General features: G+C 35.7%; 2 protein-coding genes and 1 non-coding gene across 3 annotated transcripts in view; all 3 read left to right on the forward strand.

Moving 5' to 3' along the window:
• Nucleotides 6452-10526, forward strand: LOC109825860 (uncharacterized membrane protein At4g09580). The gene is made up of 4 exons (XM_020392770.1): nucleotides 6452-6757; nucleotides 8377-8647; nucleotides 9020-9190; nucleotides 10126-10526. The coding sequence occupies exons 1-4, from the start codon at nucleotides 6591-6593 to the stop codon at nucleotides 10285-10287; spliced, it is 771 nt and encodes a 256-aa protein (XP_020248359.1). The 5' UTR covers nucleotides 6452-6590; the 3' UTR covers nucleotides 10288-10526.
• TRNAY-GUA lies at nucleotides 12715-12801 on the forward strand. Its single transcript is given in 2 exon segments — nucleotides 12715-12751; nucleotides 12766-12801. It is a non-coding gene; the product is annotated as a tRNA-Tyr (tRNA).
• The window catches only part of LOC109825419 (cinnamoyl-CoA reductase-like SNL6), a 6042-nt gene continuing 4380 nt past the window's right edge, over nucleotides 13245-14906 (forward strand). Inside the window, exons 1-3 of the mRNA XM_020392275.1 lie at nucleotides 13245-13267; nucleotides 14220-14326; nucleotides 14432-14592. Of these exons, the coding sequence (XP_020247864.1) occupies nucleotides 13245-13267; nucleotides 14220-14326; nucleotides 14432-14592 (291 nt within the window). The remainder of the gene's footprint in view (nucleotides 13268-14219; nucleotides 14327-14431; nucleotides 14593-14906) is intronic.

Consider the following 14906-nt stretch of genomic DNA (forward strand, 5'->3'; position numbering starts at 1 on the left):
TTTTTCGCAGAAAGAAATTTAGCAATCTTATAAATTTCACAGCAAAATAAACCCTAGGTAATCAAGAAAGAACCAAAAGCTAACAGCTACGACTAGAACCAAACAAATTCCAATTAATCAATAAACCCCCCCATCAAGCATCCAAATTATCCTAACCAAACAACAAAATTCATTCAAAAGTTCAACGGAATGGATAAAAGGGTGCTCCCAGATCCGTCCCGCATTGCTCAAGATCCGCAACCCAGAATCATAGACGGAGAAGAAAAGCTAAATCAATGGAGAAATGAGAGGAGGTCGAATTGTACCCCTGGGAGTTTTATCGGATTCGGGTCGGAGAGCGTGAAATTCGCTTGAGATCCGATCTCTCGCCCGCTGAAGAAAAATGAGAAGATCGAGGAGTCGTTGGCAATGACACGGTGGCGTAGGGGTGGAGGCGTCGGCGGTGGTGGGGGAGGGGGAGGTCTTGGGCCAGATTGAGGAGGAAAGTAATGGGTTTTAACTTGGGAAGAAGGGTAATTTGGGAATTGGATTTCTTGGGCAGTGAGTTTGGGGTGTAAAAGCATGAAAAATTGGGTCAAGGTGCCCCCAAGTGGTTGACTCTAGTTGGAGGGTGGGGATGCATAACCCAATTTTATTTGGTTCCTCCAAGCAATTTTCCCTTTATAAAAACCCCTCCATAACTCGTAAATTGCACAAAAATCCCACCGAGAAAGTTTCGAGGCTCAGTTGAACTTTTGGATTTACCATTAATGGTGTTAGGGGGTGTTTGGTTGCATAATTTTATAGAAAATTTTTCTTAAAATGCTTGACAATGACAATTCTATAACTACAAATTTTCTGTAGATTTCCGTAAACCGTGTTCGGTTCAAATAAATTTACAGAAATGTATTCTGTAAAATACAAAAAAATACCAAAATTTATAAAAATTAATTTCCTCTCAAAATGGGCGGAAATCACCCAAAAATCTGACAACACATTAACATTTTTCTATAAAGTTGATATTTTTTTAATAAATTTAGGGGGTGTTTGGTTCATTTTTTACAAATTATAGGAAATTTTGTTATTTTCTATAAAGTTATGAGACATTTTCTTATTTTGAACCAAACAAGCAAAGTAAAAAAAAGACAAGAAAATTTGTACTTTTTGACTTTTTAAAACTTTTCTTATAATTTTTTTTAAGAAATACAAGGAAACCATATTTTGGATGGAAAACATTTCCTATAATTTGTAAAAATTGAACCAAACGCCCCCTTAAAGTATAAGAACATAAGCCTAAATTTCCCTTTTTAAAAAAATGAATAAGGAAAATTTGTCTTTGTTTTCATTACTATATTTTTAATGAAATGCTGGAGGCTTAGAGCATCTCCAACAGCTTCCTCATTTTTCACTTTTGGAGAATATAGTTAGGTTTTTGGTCCAACAGATTCCACATCTCATTCCCCAAAATAGAGATGGAGGAGAAAAAAATGGGGAAGCTTCCCCAAATCTGCAGTATTTTCCAAATTTTTGGAGGAAAAAAGAGATTCTTCAAAATGAGGAAGTTGTTGGAGTTAGTGTAAAAATAATTTGAAGAATATGACTTTTGTTTCCCCATTTTGGAGAAAATTTTAGAGAAGCTGTTGGAGATGCCCTTAGGCCACGCGATTTCTCCAAAACAAATGTCTTCTCTTTTTGTCTGGAGAGCTCATAACAGCTTAAACTCGATGTGTCATCCTTGATAGTAGTGTTTTTTTCTAGAAGTTACAAAGTTATGTTTTATGAATTTTACATTTCATTTTATTATTTACACACGTTCAACTTAGAAGTTCATTTGGTGAGACTCGTTATATTTTTTTTCCAGAAATATGTGTAATATAAGCATTAACATATTTCGATTCATTTGATTAATACGATTTGCTTTGATGCATTTGTCTTTTTGTTATTGAGATTATTAATATGACTATAGCACTACATTGGATAGGATAAAAAGAATGACGAGTTTAAATAACAGTTAGGACCAGCACCTAAACTCTATAGCTTTTTCGGATATTCAGGGAGTATTTTGGAAGAGACTTGTCCTCAAATTAGAAGTACAAGATCATAGGAGAATACACCTTAGTAACTCAACATTTGATTCCGTTCAATTGCATTCTAGCCTATAGATTATGAAATTAGCTGAAATCCTAGGGGGGTTTTACTAAACAAATATAGAATCATTTTGTTTATTTATATATTTTATATTGCTTTTCTTTTCCAATCAAAACCCCCAAACCCTCCTACTCCTTGGGCACAAATGCCCGTATAAAAAATTCAGGAGGATAGAAGGGAATATATAGGAAAAAAAAGTATATGTTTCTTAAAGCATAGAAAGGAATATACTATAGAGATAGAAGAGGATATGTTTCTTAACATATAAAGGGTCAAGATAAGGAATTCAGATTCTAGAGTTGGTTTCACATTTGCAATTGATTACATGCAATAGGATGATATTTTTTCTAATTTTGTAGCGTGGGCACAAAAGGCATAACTTTTAGCAAGAAGAATAATTTAAAGGATAAACACCTCCGTAGTTGTTGGTCATTGGTTAAATAACACATGCTCATGCCTTTGGATTTATCTACCCCCCTAATTTAACTATTATGTATCAGAAAGTTCCGATAATAATAAGTTAATAGCATACCTTAGTCTCATCACAAGACATCAATGTATTTGGTATGAGGATTCCTTCAATTAGTGAGTTAGAAAAAACATAAAGTAAATACAATTTTGTTTTTATAAAGTAGCCCTCAACATATGGGGTTTTTGCATAAAATCCCTTTATCATATCTCTTCTGCACAAAGTGGTTGCTTTAAGTGGACACATATTCTATATGTGACGCATTGAGACAAACCCATCATTGTCTCAAATAAAGTTACTTCTAAAATTATGAGCCAGAACATAACAAGAATAACAATTCAAATGAGCGGAAATAGTATTTCTTTTTCTTTATTATTAATTTTTTTGGATAGTCATTGTACACATCTCTAAAGAGAGAGAAATAAGATATTTGTTGATTTTATTTAGAAATGGAAGATATTCACATAAATTAAAATTTGATCTATTCCTAATTGACTTATGTTTTAGCTACATCCGAGAGCTACGAGAGATGAAAAAAGACTTTTAAGGAGCAACACATTATTATTTAAGAAAGTACTAGAAGTAGAATTTTTTTTCAAAGAAGCATACAAATTTCTTTGTTTGGAAGTAGCAGGCTTAGCCTTTACATATTTCTATGCAAACAAACAAGCCAATGTGATTTAGCAATATTTGAAGTGAGGGACTTCTATGATTTATAAAGTTCAGAGAATTTTCACAGGCGAACGTGAAAAAGTAAGAAGTAGATCAAATAAAGTAACTTCTAAAATTATGAACCAGAACATAACAAGAGTAACAATACTTCTGTTTGTTTCTCAAATTTCTGAAAGAAGCAGAAATTGTATTTCTTCTTATTTATTATTAATTTTTTTGGATAGTCATTGTACACCTTGCTAAAGAGAGAGAAATAAGATATTTGTTGATTTTATTTAGAAATGGAAGATATTCACATAAATTAAAATTTGATCTATTCCTGATTGACTTATGTTTTAGCTACATCCGAGAGCTACGATAGATGAAAAAAGACTTTTAAGGAGCAACACATCATCATTTAAGAAAGTAGTAGGAGTAGATTTTTTTTTTCTTTTCAAAGAAACAAACAAATTTGTTTGTTTGGAAGTAGTAGGGTTAACCTTTACGTATTTCTATGCAAACAAACAAGCCAATGTGATTTAGCAATAGTTGACGTGAGGAACTTCTATGATTTATAAAGTTCAGATAATTTTATGCAATAGTCGGCCCCAAAAGTCAGGGTGATATTGTGAAAATAAGCTATAAAAAAAAATTTGGAGTCACTTCTTTTCAGAATTGGGCCGTTGGATGTACGCCTATGTTACCGGCCCATAAAAGTAGCACGGGCTTTTTGTGCCCCGAACTGTGAATGGTTAAACCCGAGTGGCCCTTCTCCATTATTAATTTGTCGCTGATTTTGATTTCCTTGGTGCTGATCGTGATATTTTTGTTACTTTTAGTTGGGAGTTGATAGCCAAGTTCAAAGTCATTATAAGTCCTTTAGACTTTAGTGGATATACAATTGAATTGTTCTACAGAGACTCCAAATCATGAGACCCAAGGGGACAGGTGAGGTGTCAACCATTGAGTGCATGAACAGTAGATCATGCACCCAGGGGTTGACACCTCACCTGTCCCCCCTTGGGTCTCATGATTTAGGGTCCCCAAGGAATTTTTTCTATACAATTATACACACACAACCTTTTTCGCTTAGAAAAAAAGATCAAAAAATCAATAGGAAAAAAGGGCTAGGCCTACACTTCAGGTCTTAGGGGGTGTTTGTTTCAAAAAAAAATTGACGTTTGGGTGGGATTTCAAATTCTAGGATCAAAAAGTGGGTTTTTTTGGGTTTTAGAATTCCATAAAACTTGTTTGTTTCAAAACAAATTTTAAAATATCAAATCCCCAAATAATAAAAAAAAGTATTATATTTAAGGATTTGTGAAATCATCTTTTTAGGGTGGGATGTGTGGTGGATTTCAAAAGTGTTAGGCAAATTAATGATTTCAAATTCCAAAAAATTTAAAACAAACAAAAATATTACAAATTATAGCATTCCAAATCCTAATATATTGTTAAAATAAATAAAATTTTAGAAATCGTAACCCATAACAAATTACCTATGGATTTTAAATACCACGATGAAATTCATATCCTAAAACTGTAGGATATGAAAAAAACGCCCCCTAATCAACTGAGAAGCTTGGGCTGTCCAATTGTGGCCCATCATTTTCTGAGTGAAGCTCTCTTGTACTATTCGACGCCACAAGAACATTGGTGTTTCGTGATGTAGGCCGCACAGCGTGTTCTGATATTTGAGAGAAATATAATAATATAACCGAAAGTTTCATTTGTACGTAATCCAAATCAGTGTGGATCGCGTGAAAGCAATTTGTTGCTCCGCACGTGACTTAAACTTTAAATAATTAGCTTTCTCCTAAAACTTTTTTTTGTCGCTAGAATTTCTAATTTGACCAAAACACCCCTCTAATCTGTGGGAATTACCAAGCAAACCGTACCTCACATGTAGCCTACCCTAGCTCTAAAAAATGGACGGGTGAGCGGGTGAGAACGTGATGCACATGGGAGGAATATTTTATTATGATTATATGGGTGACATGTCCTTTTCACGTTCTCTAGAATTTATGTAGCTATATAACCTTTTTTATTTATAAAGTTTTTTTTCCTTTTTTTTTGCGAAAAATGTATTGGCAATAGATAAGAAAACTCTCAAAAAACATTGCCAAACTAAAGTATAGTGCAAAGTTCTTCTAATTCCTTTTGAATATATCGTATTCTTATTACTTTGGAAATGAATTATTCTGAAACAACAAGAGAGAAGTAAGGTGTCGGTTTAGAAATTTCACTTTTCTCATTAATGATTTTGTACCGATACATAAGAGTACTATAATCTATCATATGATACATAAGTTGAAGATATTATAAAGACTAAATTACATTCCAGTACCCTTAGATATGGTGTTATTATCGGAGGGATCCTAGGGCTTGCGAATCTACACCAATAATCCTGAGATTGTAGTAATTACATGCATGGATCACCCTGGTGTGTCACAAACGCCCAGATGAAAACCATCTCTCTAGGTCACTACAGTACTGCAATTGTTAAACTCACTGTCATCCATACTGATACACAAACTTAAGAGTCACCTGCAGAATTACACTATACTTCAAGGTGCCAAATTGTAATTAATTCATATTATAACTCATCATCTCCATACATAAAAGGTTGTATTACATCTTCAATATTTTCTAGAGAGAGATGATTCCTTGAGTTGGGAACGTGTCCGAGTGGCAACCAAATTACCTCATTAATAAGGTTCGGAGTACCTAAATTTTAAATTCAAATCCTAGAAATAACAAACCGGAATTGTCACTCACAAGGATTAAAAAAAAAGAACACACGTTATCAAAAGGGGGTGCTACAGGTACAACCTCGGGCACACCTCCAGGTCTGACAACTGTACCTCCGACAACTGTAGTTAGAGGGTGCGACCGGAGGTGTAACCGAGGGTGTGACCGTATCATTTTTCTTATCAAAATATAAATACTTGTCCCGACAATGTAAAGGGCGTTTAATAATTCAATGATTCATGGATCGTACGAACACCTCCTCGTTGTCGGTTACGTGTACACTACTGCCGACGTGGCATAACAACATTCCCAATATACCCTCAAAACCCCCCTATCCCTTCGGAACACGATAACGTATCCGACTCCGCCGCATCCGCCTCAAAAAACGAATATACCTCTCCTCCTCCTCCCCAGGACCCTTAAATTGCTATCCATTGTAAACCCAAAAAAACACGAAAAAATATAAATAAATAAATAAATAAGAAGGAAAAAAAGGAGGGAGAAATTAGGGTTTGATCTCTTCCTCTTTTTTCCTTCTTCAAAATTTAAAACTTCCGATCTTTTCCTCTCTCCGAAGCAGAAAACAGAGGAGATGGGGAAAGGATCGAAGTTCCCGCTCTCGAGAATGGAGGCTGCGATGGGTTTCAGCGTTGTGTTGGGCTTTGGATTGGGGCTTTTTGGCGTTTATTTGTCGATGCCGGCGTCGGACTACAGCTTCCTGAAGCTGCCTCGAACCCTAGAAGAGCTTCAAATTTTGAGGTAATTTGTTGTTGGTTTTTTTTTGGCTTGGAAAGCTTGGATTTTGATGACAAATTGGGGTCATTGAGGGGTTTTCATATCTGGGGTTTTAAATAAATTATAATGAGAAACAAATTTTTACGTAAAGTTGGGAGATTTTTATGGATACTAGATGTGGGTTCGTTTTAAGATTTGGTTTATTTACGTTTGGAATATTTGGACGTTCTAATGGAACAGTAAATATTAGATTTGTTTATGCTCTGTATAGAATAAAATTGCACAGTAAATAAATGTTAGAGCATCTCCAACGGCTTCTCTAACATTTTCTCCAAAATGGAGAAGCAAAAGTCATATTCTCCAACTAATTTTTACACCAACTCCAACAGCTTCCTCATTTTGAAGAATCTACTCCAAAAATTTGGAGAATGCTGCAGATTTGGGGAAGCTTCCCTATTTTTTCTTCTCCATCCATATTTTGGGGAATGAGATAGGGAATCTATTGGACCAAAAACCTAACTAAATTCTCCAAAAGTAGGAAATGGCGAAGCTGTTGGAGATGCTCTTATGATGGAGACCACTGGAGCTCTCCAAAAAAATTTTAGAATGGGCGAACAAGATTCATGCAATGTATTGGATTTTTTTTAATACTTTATGGGAAAATAGGAATGTATTTACTTTGTTCTTGTTCATGTTGGTTTTGAGATTTCTTTTTCCAATTGGATTCCACTTGCAATTAAACAACATTGAACAGAGAAGCCTGTGGAATTGTGATGTTCCCCAAAGTTAATTAATATTTTAATAACATTCCGATAAATTAGTAGGAACGAAATGGTAACGTTTATGTGATAATGAGCAATGCTTGTGGCATGATTTTATGCATACGGCAGCTTGAAAAGAATTCCATTATTCTCCAGAAGTTTGTCGGATCTGCATTTTTGGTTTATTCTTGGTTTAAGAGTATGTTAGGTTCAAGATCCAGACATGGATTGGTATAATTAATTTTCTAAGAGCGATTGTATACTTTACCTAAAAGCATAGGTTGTTGGTATTAGATTAAGGACTTTGCTAACTTATTAAGTTAGTGGATGTTTACCTTTATGTCCTGTTGCTTGCATTATCCGTTTGTCAACAGTCCATTAGGGAAAAACATTTGTTATCACCAAATTCAGAGTTCTCTGCCTTGTTCAAGGTTAATGCATGTAAATTTTTCCATTGTGAGTGTAAAGTTGCCTTTTCATTAAGCTTATCTTCTCTCGATGGATTCAATTTCATTTACAACAACTACAACGAAGCCTTTATTCCAGAAGTTTGGGGTCAGCTACATGAATCATGAATCTTATTCTTCCATTGGTATGGGCCATCTCCTCCATTAAGATAACCATTATCATATCCTTCTTAATTGCTTTCCTTACCTCTTAGGTCTACCTCTAGGTCTCTTTGCCCCGTTAACTATAATGTTATCACTTTCCTTACCTCTTAGGTCTACCATTAGTTATTTGGTTTCATTTACAAATGGAAAAGAAGTAGTTTTGTTTCCTTAATATTCTGCTTGTATCCTTCTTATGTGAAGAGTACATGTCAAATTATTCTTATGAGAGGGGCTCATTTGACATTACTTGTCTATTTCTTTATTATTGCAGGGATCATCTTGAGAGTTATACAAGTGACTACACCTTTCAAGTTTTGGTGGGGTATTGTACAGTCTACATTTTTATGCAGACCTTCATGATTCCCGGGACAATTTTCATGTCTCTTCTTGCTGGAGCCCTTTTTGGAGTTTTCCGTGGTGTAGCTCTGGTAGTCTTTGCTGCCACAGCTGGTGCATCTTCCTGCTTTTTCCTGTCGAAGTTGATTGGGAGGCCGTTAGTTTTCTCGATGTGGCCTGATAAACTGAGCTTTTTTCAAGCCCAGGTAAAATTTGGCCTCGACATCTGTACAATATTCTATGTTTACTGCAATATTCTTATAGATTCAGGCTAAGCTAGTGAATGAATGAGGGTTTTCTATCGAACACTTGTAATTCATCGTGCTTTAGGAAATTATGAGTCTAGTATCAGTGTAAGTTATTTCCTTAGAAAATGAGTTAAAAAAAAACGCTTTTTAAGAAGTTCCTTCTAAGTACGACAATGAATTAAATACATATTAAAATAAATCCTTCTGACATTATACGAAAATGTTCTTTTTGTATGAACTTATCTAGTCATTGCTGGTTCAACTCTCTCTCCCTCTTGAAATCGTCTTGAATTCTTCGTTCTGCTACTGATCGAACTAAGTTCCTTTCAGGTTGCTAAAAGAAGACAGAAGCTATTGAACTACATGGTTTTCCTCAGAGTTACCCCTACATTGCCAAATACTTTTATCAATGTAGCTTCACCTATTGTGGATATACCATACCCTGTATTTTTGTTGGCGACCATGATCGGCCTCATCCCAGCCAGTTTTGTGACAGTAAAGGTATGTACATGATTCTTCATCCCGATGTTTCTCATTGTCTTGTCCGTGATTTCTACAAGGTGAAATGGGTATGGCACATCATTTTACCAAAATAAAAATAATAAGAAATTTTAAAAAAAATAAAAAAAAATCACCTATAGAGGACGTTCTATAGAACCTTATATATGGAGGAAGGAGAGAGTGGCGCATGATGTTAGTTTTAATATTGAAGGAGACAGAAATTATGAGGCGTGAAACACTTTCCTTAAAGAAATATTTGCCCCCACTTGATATTCAAAGTTGCTTCGGGTTAATGCAAATTTTCTTCCCAGGATACAACAGAAAATGAAAATTCCAGTAAGCAAATCTGGAATTTTCCTTAATTCGTTGTGAAACAAGTTTGTAATATTGCAGAAGTTTTTGATAGAAAAGATTCAGAAAAAGAATTGTTTGATATCTGAAAATATAAACTATTTATAGATTTTGAAAATGTGCTTCCAACAGTCACAACTTTTCAAAACACCCCTTGGATTAAACAGCCACTTTTCAACAGTCTTGTCTTTTCATAATTTTTAAAATTTTAAATAATATTAAAAATCGCGTCATAATCGCGTCAAAATCGCGCATTATTCGCGCTACCCGCACGCGGGTTTAGAAGCCTACACTTTGATCCATTATTCAAAGCCCAATAAGCATTCAATGCTTTTAAACCTCTAAAAGAATGTTCAAAATTCCAATGTGGGACTATCTTGTTTTTTACAAACAAATATTAACACATGACATGCTAGTGAGGTCACTTACGCACTTATAGATGTTCTTGATATGTGCATCAAACATACTATTGAGTGTCACTTGTGCACTTATAGACACTCTTGATACGTGCATCAAGATTTGTGACATGTCAGGATGTTATCCTTTTGTGTGATATCTTTTTAGCACTCTGTTCCGTTATGCAGGCGGGCATTGCGCTTGGCGATTTGAAATCACTGGGTGACCTTTATGATGTTCAATCCATAGCTACACTTTTCCTCATCGGCATCGTCTCGGTGACTCCAACGCTAATAAGCAAGAATCAAGAAGAAGGGTGCGAAACAAGATTGAGACCCAAGAACAACTGATTGCATGCATTGTTAGGTGTGCAACCCTCTGTACATAATAGTGTTGCCATTGTTAGCTACCAAAAATCTGATTGTTTATTGGGTGATTGGAATTGGTTGGTCTTGATCTTTTAATAGGCCATGGATGCTTCGATTCTTTGTGTGAAATTGTTTCATTCAAATGTACGGTCTCTTGTTACACTGTAGATGCCAACACTAGGCAGGTTCATTGGGTTAATTTTAGTGAGTAGTTATGTTCATATTCGTGCTAAATTATATTTTTTGCTAAATATTGGTCAAGTGTTGTCGTCGGAGTTAAGTAATAAAGAAAAAAAACCTTTTATTCATTTGGTTAAGATTTGGCCAATAAGAAGATTTTCTGCAAATAAGACGAAGTTCCCTTCGTTAAAAGGTTCATCGCAGCTTGTGAAGACTGGGCTCTAAGATAAGGCAAGGTTTGGGGTTTAGGTAAAAGGCCCGGCCCATATAGTTTGTAGCCGATGGGTGGGGGTTTGTCAAAGATGTGGCGTGAAGAAGCTGGGTCCCATTATGACCAAATTATAGGCCCACCATTGCATAAATATTTGCAACGTTCCGGCTGAGCATAAAAGTAAGGAGAAATTCTCAAAACTGAACCCATTTATAACTTTATCCACCAAAATTAATTCATTTCAAACATATTTGCAAAAAATTGACTCGGGTTTAACCAGTTCATAACATTCCTTGCTAATTATTCGAAGTTGCCGACCCTAACTAATAACTTTATTCACTATTTTGAACCGTAATTTGGCAACACCGACTAATTAAAAAGAAACATAATTTTTTTTTAAAAATCAACTCAGTTTTAGCCTGCGCTGCCGACATTGTAGAAACTGGTCGATTTTTGTATATAAATTTAAAATGAGTTGATCTTGAGGAATAGAATTTTAAATGGGTCTACTTTAAAATATTTTCTCTAAATGTAATTTTGCCCCCCTTCGTATGTATATGCTCCCTCAAACTTTCGTCAGATTTGTAGTTACTCTATTTTTTTAAACATCATTTATAAGATTTAGATGACAATCCTGTAGCAAAATCTAGAATACATGGTAAATATCGACATCAACAATATCCAGAAGCTTTTGGAAGTTTCATAATCAAAGAAGCCAAAACAAAATCAAACAGGTTTACGTTCAACTACAAAACACAAACCTAACTGAATTTAATTTTTTGCACTTGAACCATTAATATCGCTCAACCGCACCGATGGCCCTCAGTGTATAGGTACCAATAAATACAAGCCAACCCCATCATGAAAAGAAACCTGACCTAGCTAAAATTAAAATATGCATGTAGATTTATGATGATATGTACGTCGGTATAATGAACGCATAGGAATTAGGGGACTAGGAATAAGTGAGAGTTGGTTTTCCATTTGTGTCAAAATTTAGGTTTGTTTTATTATGACAGCCATATGTCCACAATGAATAATATCGTAAATGTGTTTTGAGGGGCTCACCTAGCACAGAGTAATATTTCTATCAGAACACCCCCCGTGTGACGATAGGGCTATCTAATCCATCCAAGAAGATACTAAAATATCAATGCCAATACCATCTGACATCTCCGCGGTTCAGAACGTCCCACACTGTGCAGTTTATTCTGACAGGATGCACACTCTCTAGCATTTATCAAAAACTTATGTCGGGGCATATTTAATTAGTTGGTAGAATTTAAGGTTTAAAAAGGCGTTAATTGCGCTAGAAATGTCCTATGGCTTCCCATTTTTTCACTTAAATTGAACCCTTTTGTAAAGACGTTGCACTTAAATGGTCTATAGTATTTTCCGTTGAATGTTGAATGCTGATGCTGTTATATATTTCACATAAAGACAAAAGTATCCCCTCCCAAATGCTACGAATGTATAAAAGAGGGGGTTATTTGTAATTTAGACAATAGCGGAAAACACCCCACTTCCTCATCTTCTCCAAAATTACTATGCCCTCAAAAGCTTCTCTAGCAACTTGAGATCTCAATTTGGATGGCACATTGACTCAATTCAAACCGCAGGAAAGGGAAATTTGTGCACTTTGCCTAGAATTTTGGGCTAGGGTCTCATCTCTAAGATAAATTTCTCAAATCCTTGTCTCCTCTTTCCTTCATATTTTATTGCACCGAATTGAGGGGTCACAATGCAAAAGTTTTAGCTTTAGCTTTAGTTTGGCGAGGAGGAAAAAGAATATAACATTAAGGGTAGTAGGGTGTAAACTAATGACATATTAGGAGTAATAATGACCCCATAGTGTCACATGATAATATGCCCAGAATTTTCTACCAGAACATTAACGTTTTAAACTTTAGGCCATTTAGTTGAAACTTTTGTAAACCTTGGTCAATTTAGGTGACCTATTTTACAATTGAGGTAAATAGGGAATATTTTATAATTTTCTTAAACGAGGAATTCGTATTCCGACCTTAGCTCAGTTGGTAGAGCGGAGGACTGTAGTTTGTGGCAGATAAATCCTTAGGTCACTGGTTCGAATCCGGTAGGTCGGACTTTTTTGTTTTTATATGCTTGTTTTCTTTTTTTTTTAAAATACTCGCATTTTAGAAGGTCAACGTACGTAATTCTGCGTCAGCGGTATGTTTATATTGGAATTTTTAGTGAACACAGTGCAGCATATTTTGAGTGTATTCTACGCAGTTTTCTTTTTGCCTTAAAAAAGTTTTGCGTTAGAAAATAAATTATTCAAGAAAATAGCATGTAATAATACTCAACCAAGAAGCTTTTTCTAACCGATTAATTAATCACGTGATGCTACTGAAATGCTAAACACGTATAAGCTTCTAAAACAAGGAAAACCAATTCTCTTTATGCGCACTTTATAAGCTAATTATCTACGAGTTGAAAATTTACAACTACACAAAGTCCACATCATTTCGTAGATAGATAACGTGTCAAACTATAATCCAACATTTTTTATTGTTTGGATGAGGGAATGAGTGTAGAAGTTACCAAGAAGTTTGCACAAGTGGGTTAATTAGCGTGGGACAGCAAAGCAAATTTCTCAAATCACAACTCCAGAGGGTTGTGATAAGAGAGAAGTGCATGTACAGTTAACTGTCACAATTTGGCATCACAAGTTGCAACTACCACTTGGGGGGGTTGGGGGTTGGGGGGGATGGTTTAAGATTTGGCCCCATTCACCCCCCCTTCTCTTCAAATCTCATTAATTTCAATGTAAGTAAAGTTATCCAAGTAAGCTTCACTTTTCTACTTCTCCCAATCCCTATTGTTTTGTTCTTTTATACATATTTTGAAAACGAGAAATATATGCTTTAATTTTTCAGGGAATATCCAGTCGATTATGTTTATTGGATAGTCGGTACGTACGCAACCCAAGCATCATTATGTTAAACTTAAAAGTCAATGCCAGATAGTACCTCAAAATGTTAGCCATCCGGCGGATAACATACCCAAATAGTTTACGACTCTCAACTTCCACAGAACAACCGGTACATCAAACATGCAATTGTTCAATACATTTAATCTTTATATCCGCTACGTAGTAATCCAACCCGAAAACTCTTAAAGCACCAGCTGTCCAGTGAACGTTACGTTAACAGGTAGATAGTTTGACCTATATATATATCTTTCTTACATATATCTCAAACTCACCAAAAAGCTAACAACCTCATATCTCAACCTCACCATGTAGCAAGCTAACAACCACCCTCTCCTCGATCTCCCACCTGTCTACTTCCACTTTCCTTTCAATGCCGCCACCATTCTTTACAAATCGCACCTTCCTTCTCCTTTCCTCTTCATCTATATATAAACACGCGCACGCTAAACTCATTAGCTCCTTAAAATCTCTCTTATCCATCAAATTAATTACATACTAATCCAACCCCAACATCTTTTAATTAAGCTAAATATATATTTTTCCATTTGTGCCATGGCACCGGCTGAGCTCCAAGACCGTTTGTGTAATGGACGCATCCGGCCGCCTCGGGGCCTCTTTGGTCGAGAGCCTCCTCCGGCGAGGATACACCGTTCATGCTGCCCTTTGCGACCATGGTTAGTAGTTGTTAATTCAACGCATCATGATTCAGAAATCTATCTTTAATTAAGTGATCTGACTCAACTCTGTTTTTATGTTGATGTTTAAAAAAATTTCATTAGGTGATCTCAATATATCCAAAGGAGTCTCTAACGAGAGGAGCAACAACCTGAGGATATTTCGATCCGATCCGTTTGATTATCAGAGCATCGTTGATGCCATGAGAGGGTGCTCTGGCTTGTTCTACAATTTTGAGCCTCCAAAGGATAATCCAACCTATGATGTGAGTTTCCAAAAATTTTGAGATTTCAGGTTTTAGTATAAAAACATGCCTTATCAAATTTGACATGTTTGTGTTCGTGCACCTGGGTTAATTTGTAGGCGGTCCAACTACAAACCAACCATCAAAATTTGTCATATTTGTGCTTGCGCACCTAGTTTGTAGGAACTGGATTTTAGTAGCTTGTACGGAGCTTTAAATGTCCATCTTTCTTCCGAGGGCTAGGGGCACACCCCCAACCATAACCTCAACCACATCCCCTCTCTCATATGCTACAGTGTACCGGGCCTGCTCACTAAGCTATAGTGGCTGCCCAC

The sequence above is a fragment of the Asparagus officinalis genome, chromosome 10 (genome assembly GCF_001876935.1).
Source record: "Asparagus officinalis chromosome 10, Aspof.V1, whole genome shotgun sequence".
Lineage (NCBI taxonomy): Eukaryota > Viridiplantae > Streptophyta > Magnoliopsida > Asparagales > Asparagaceae > Asparagus > Asparagus officinalis.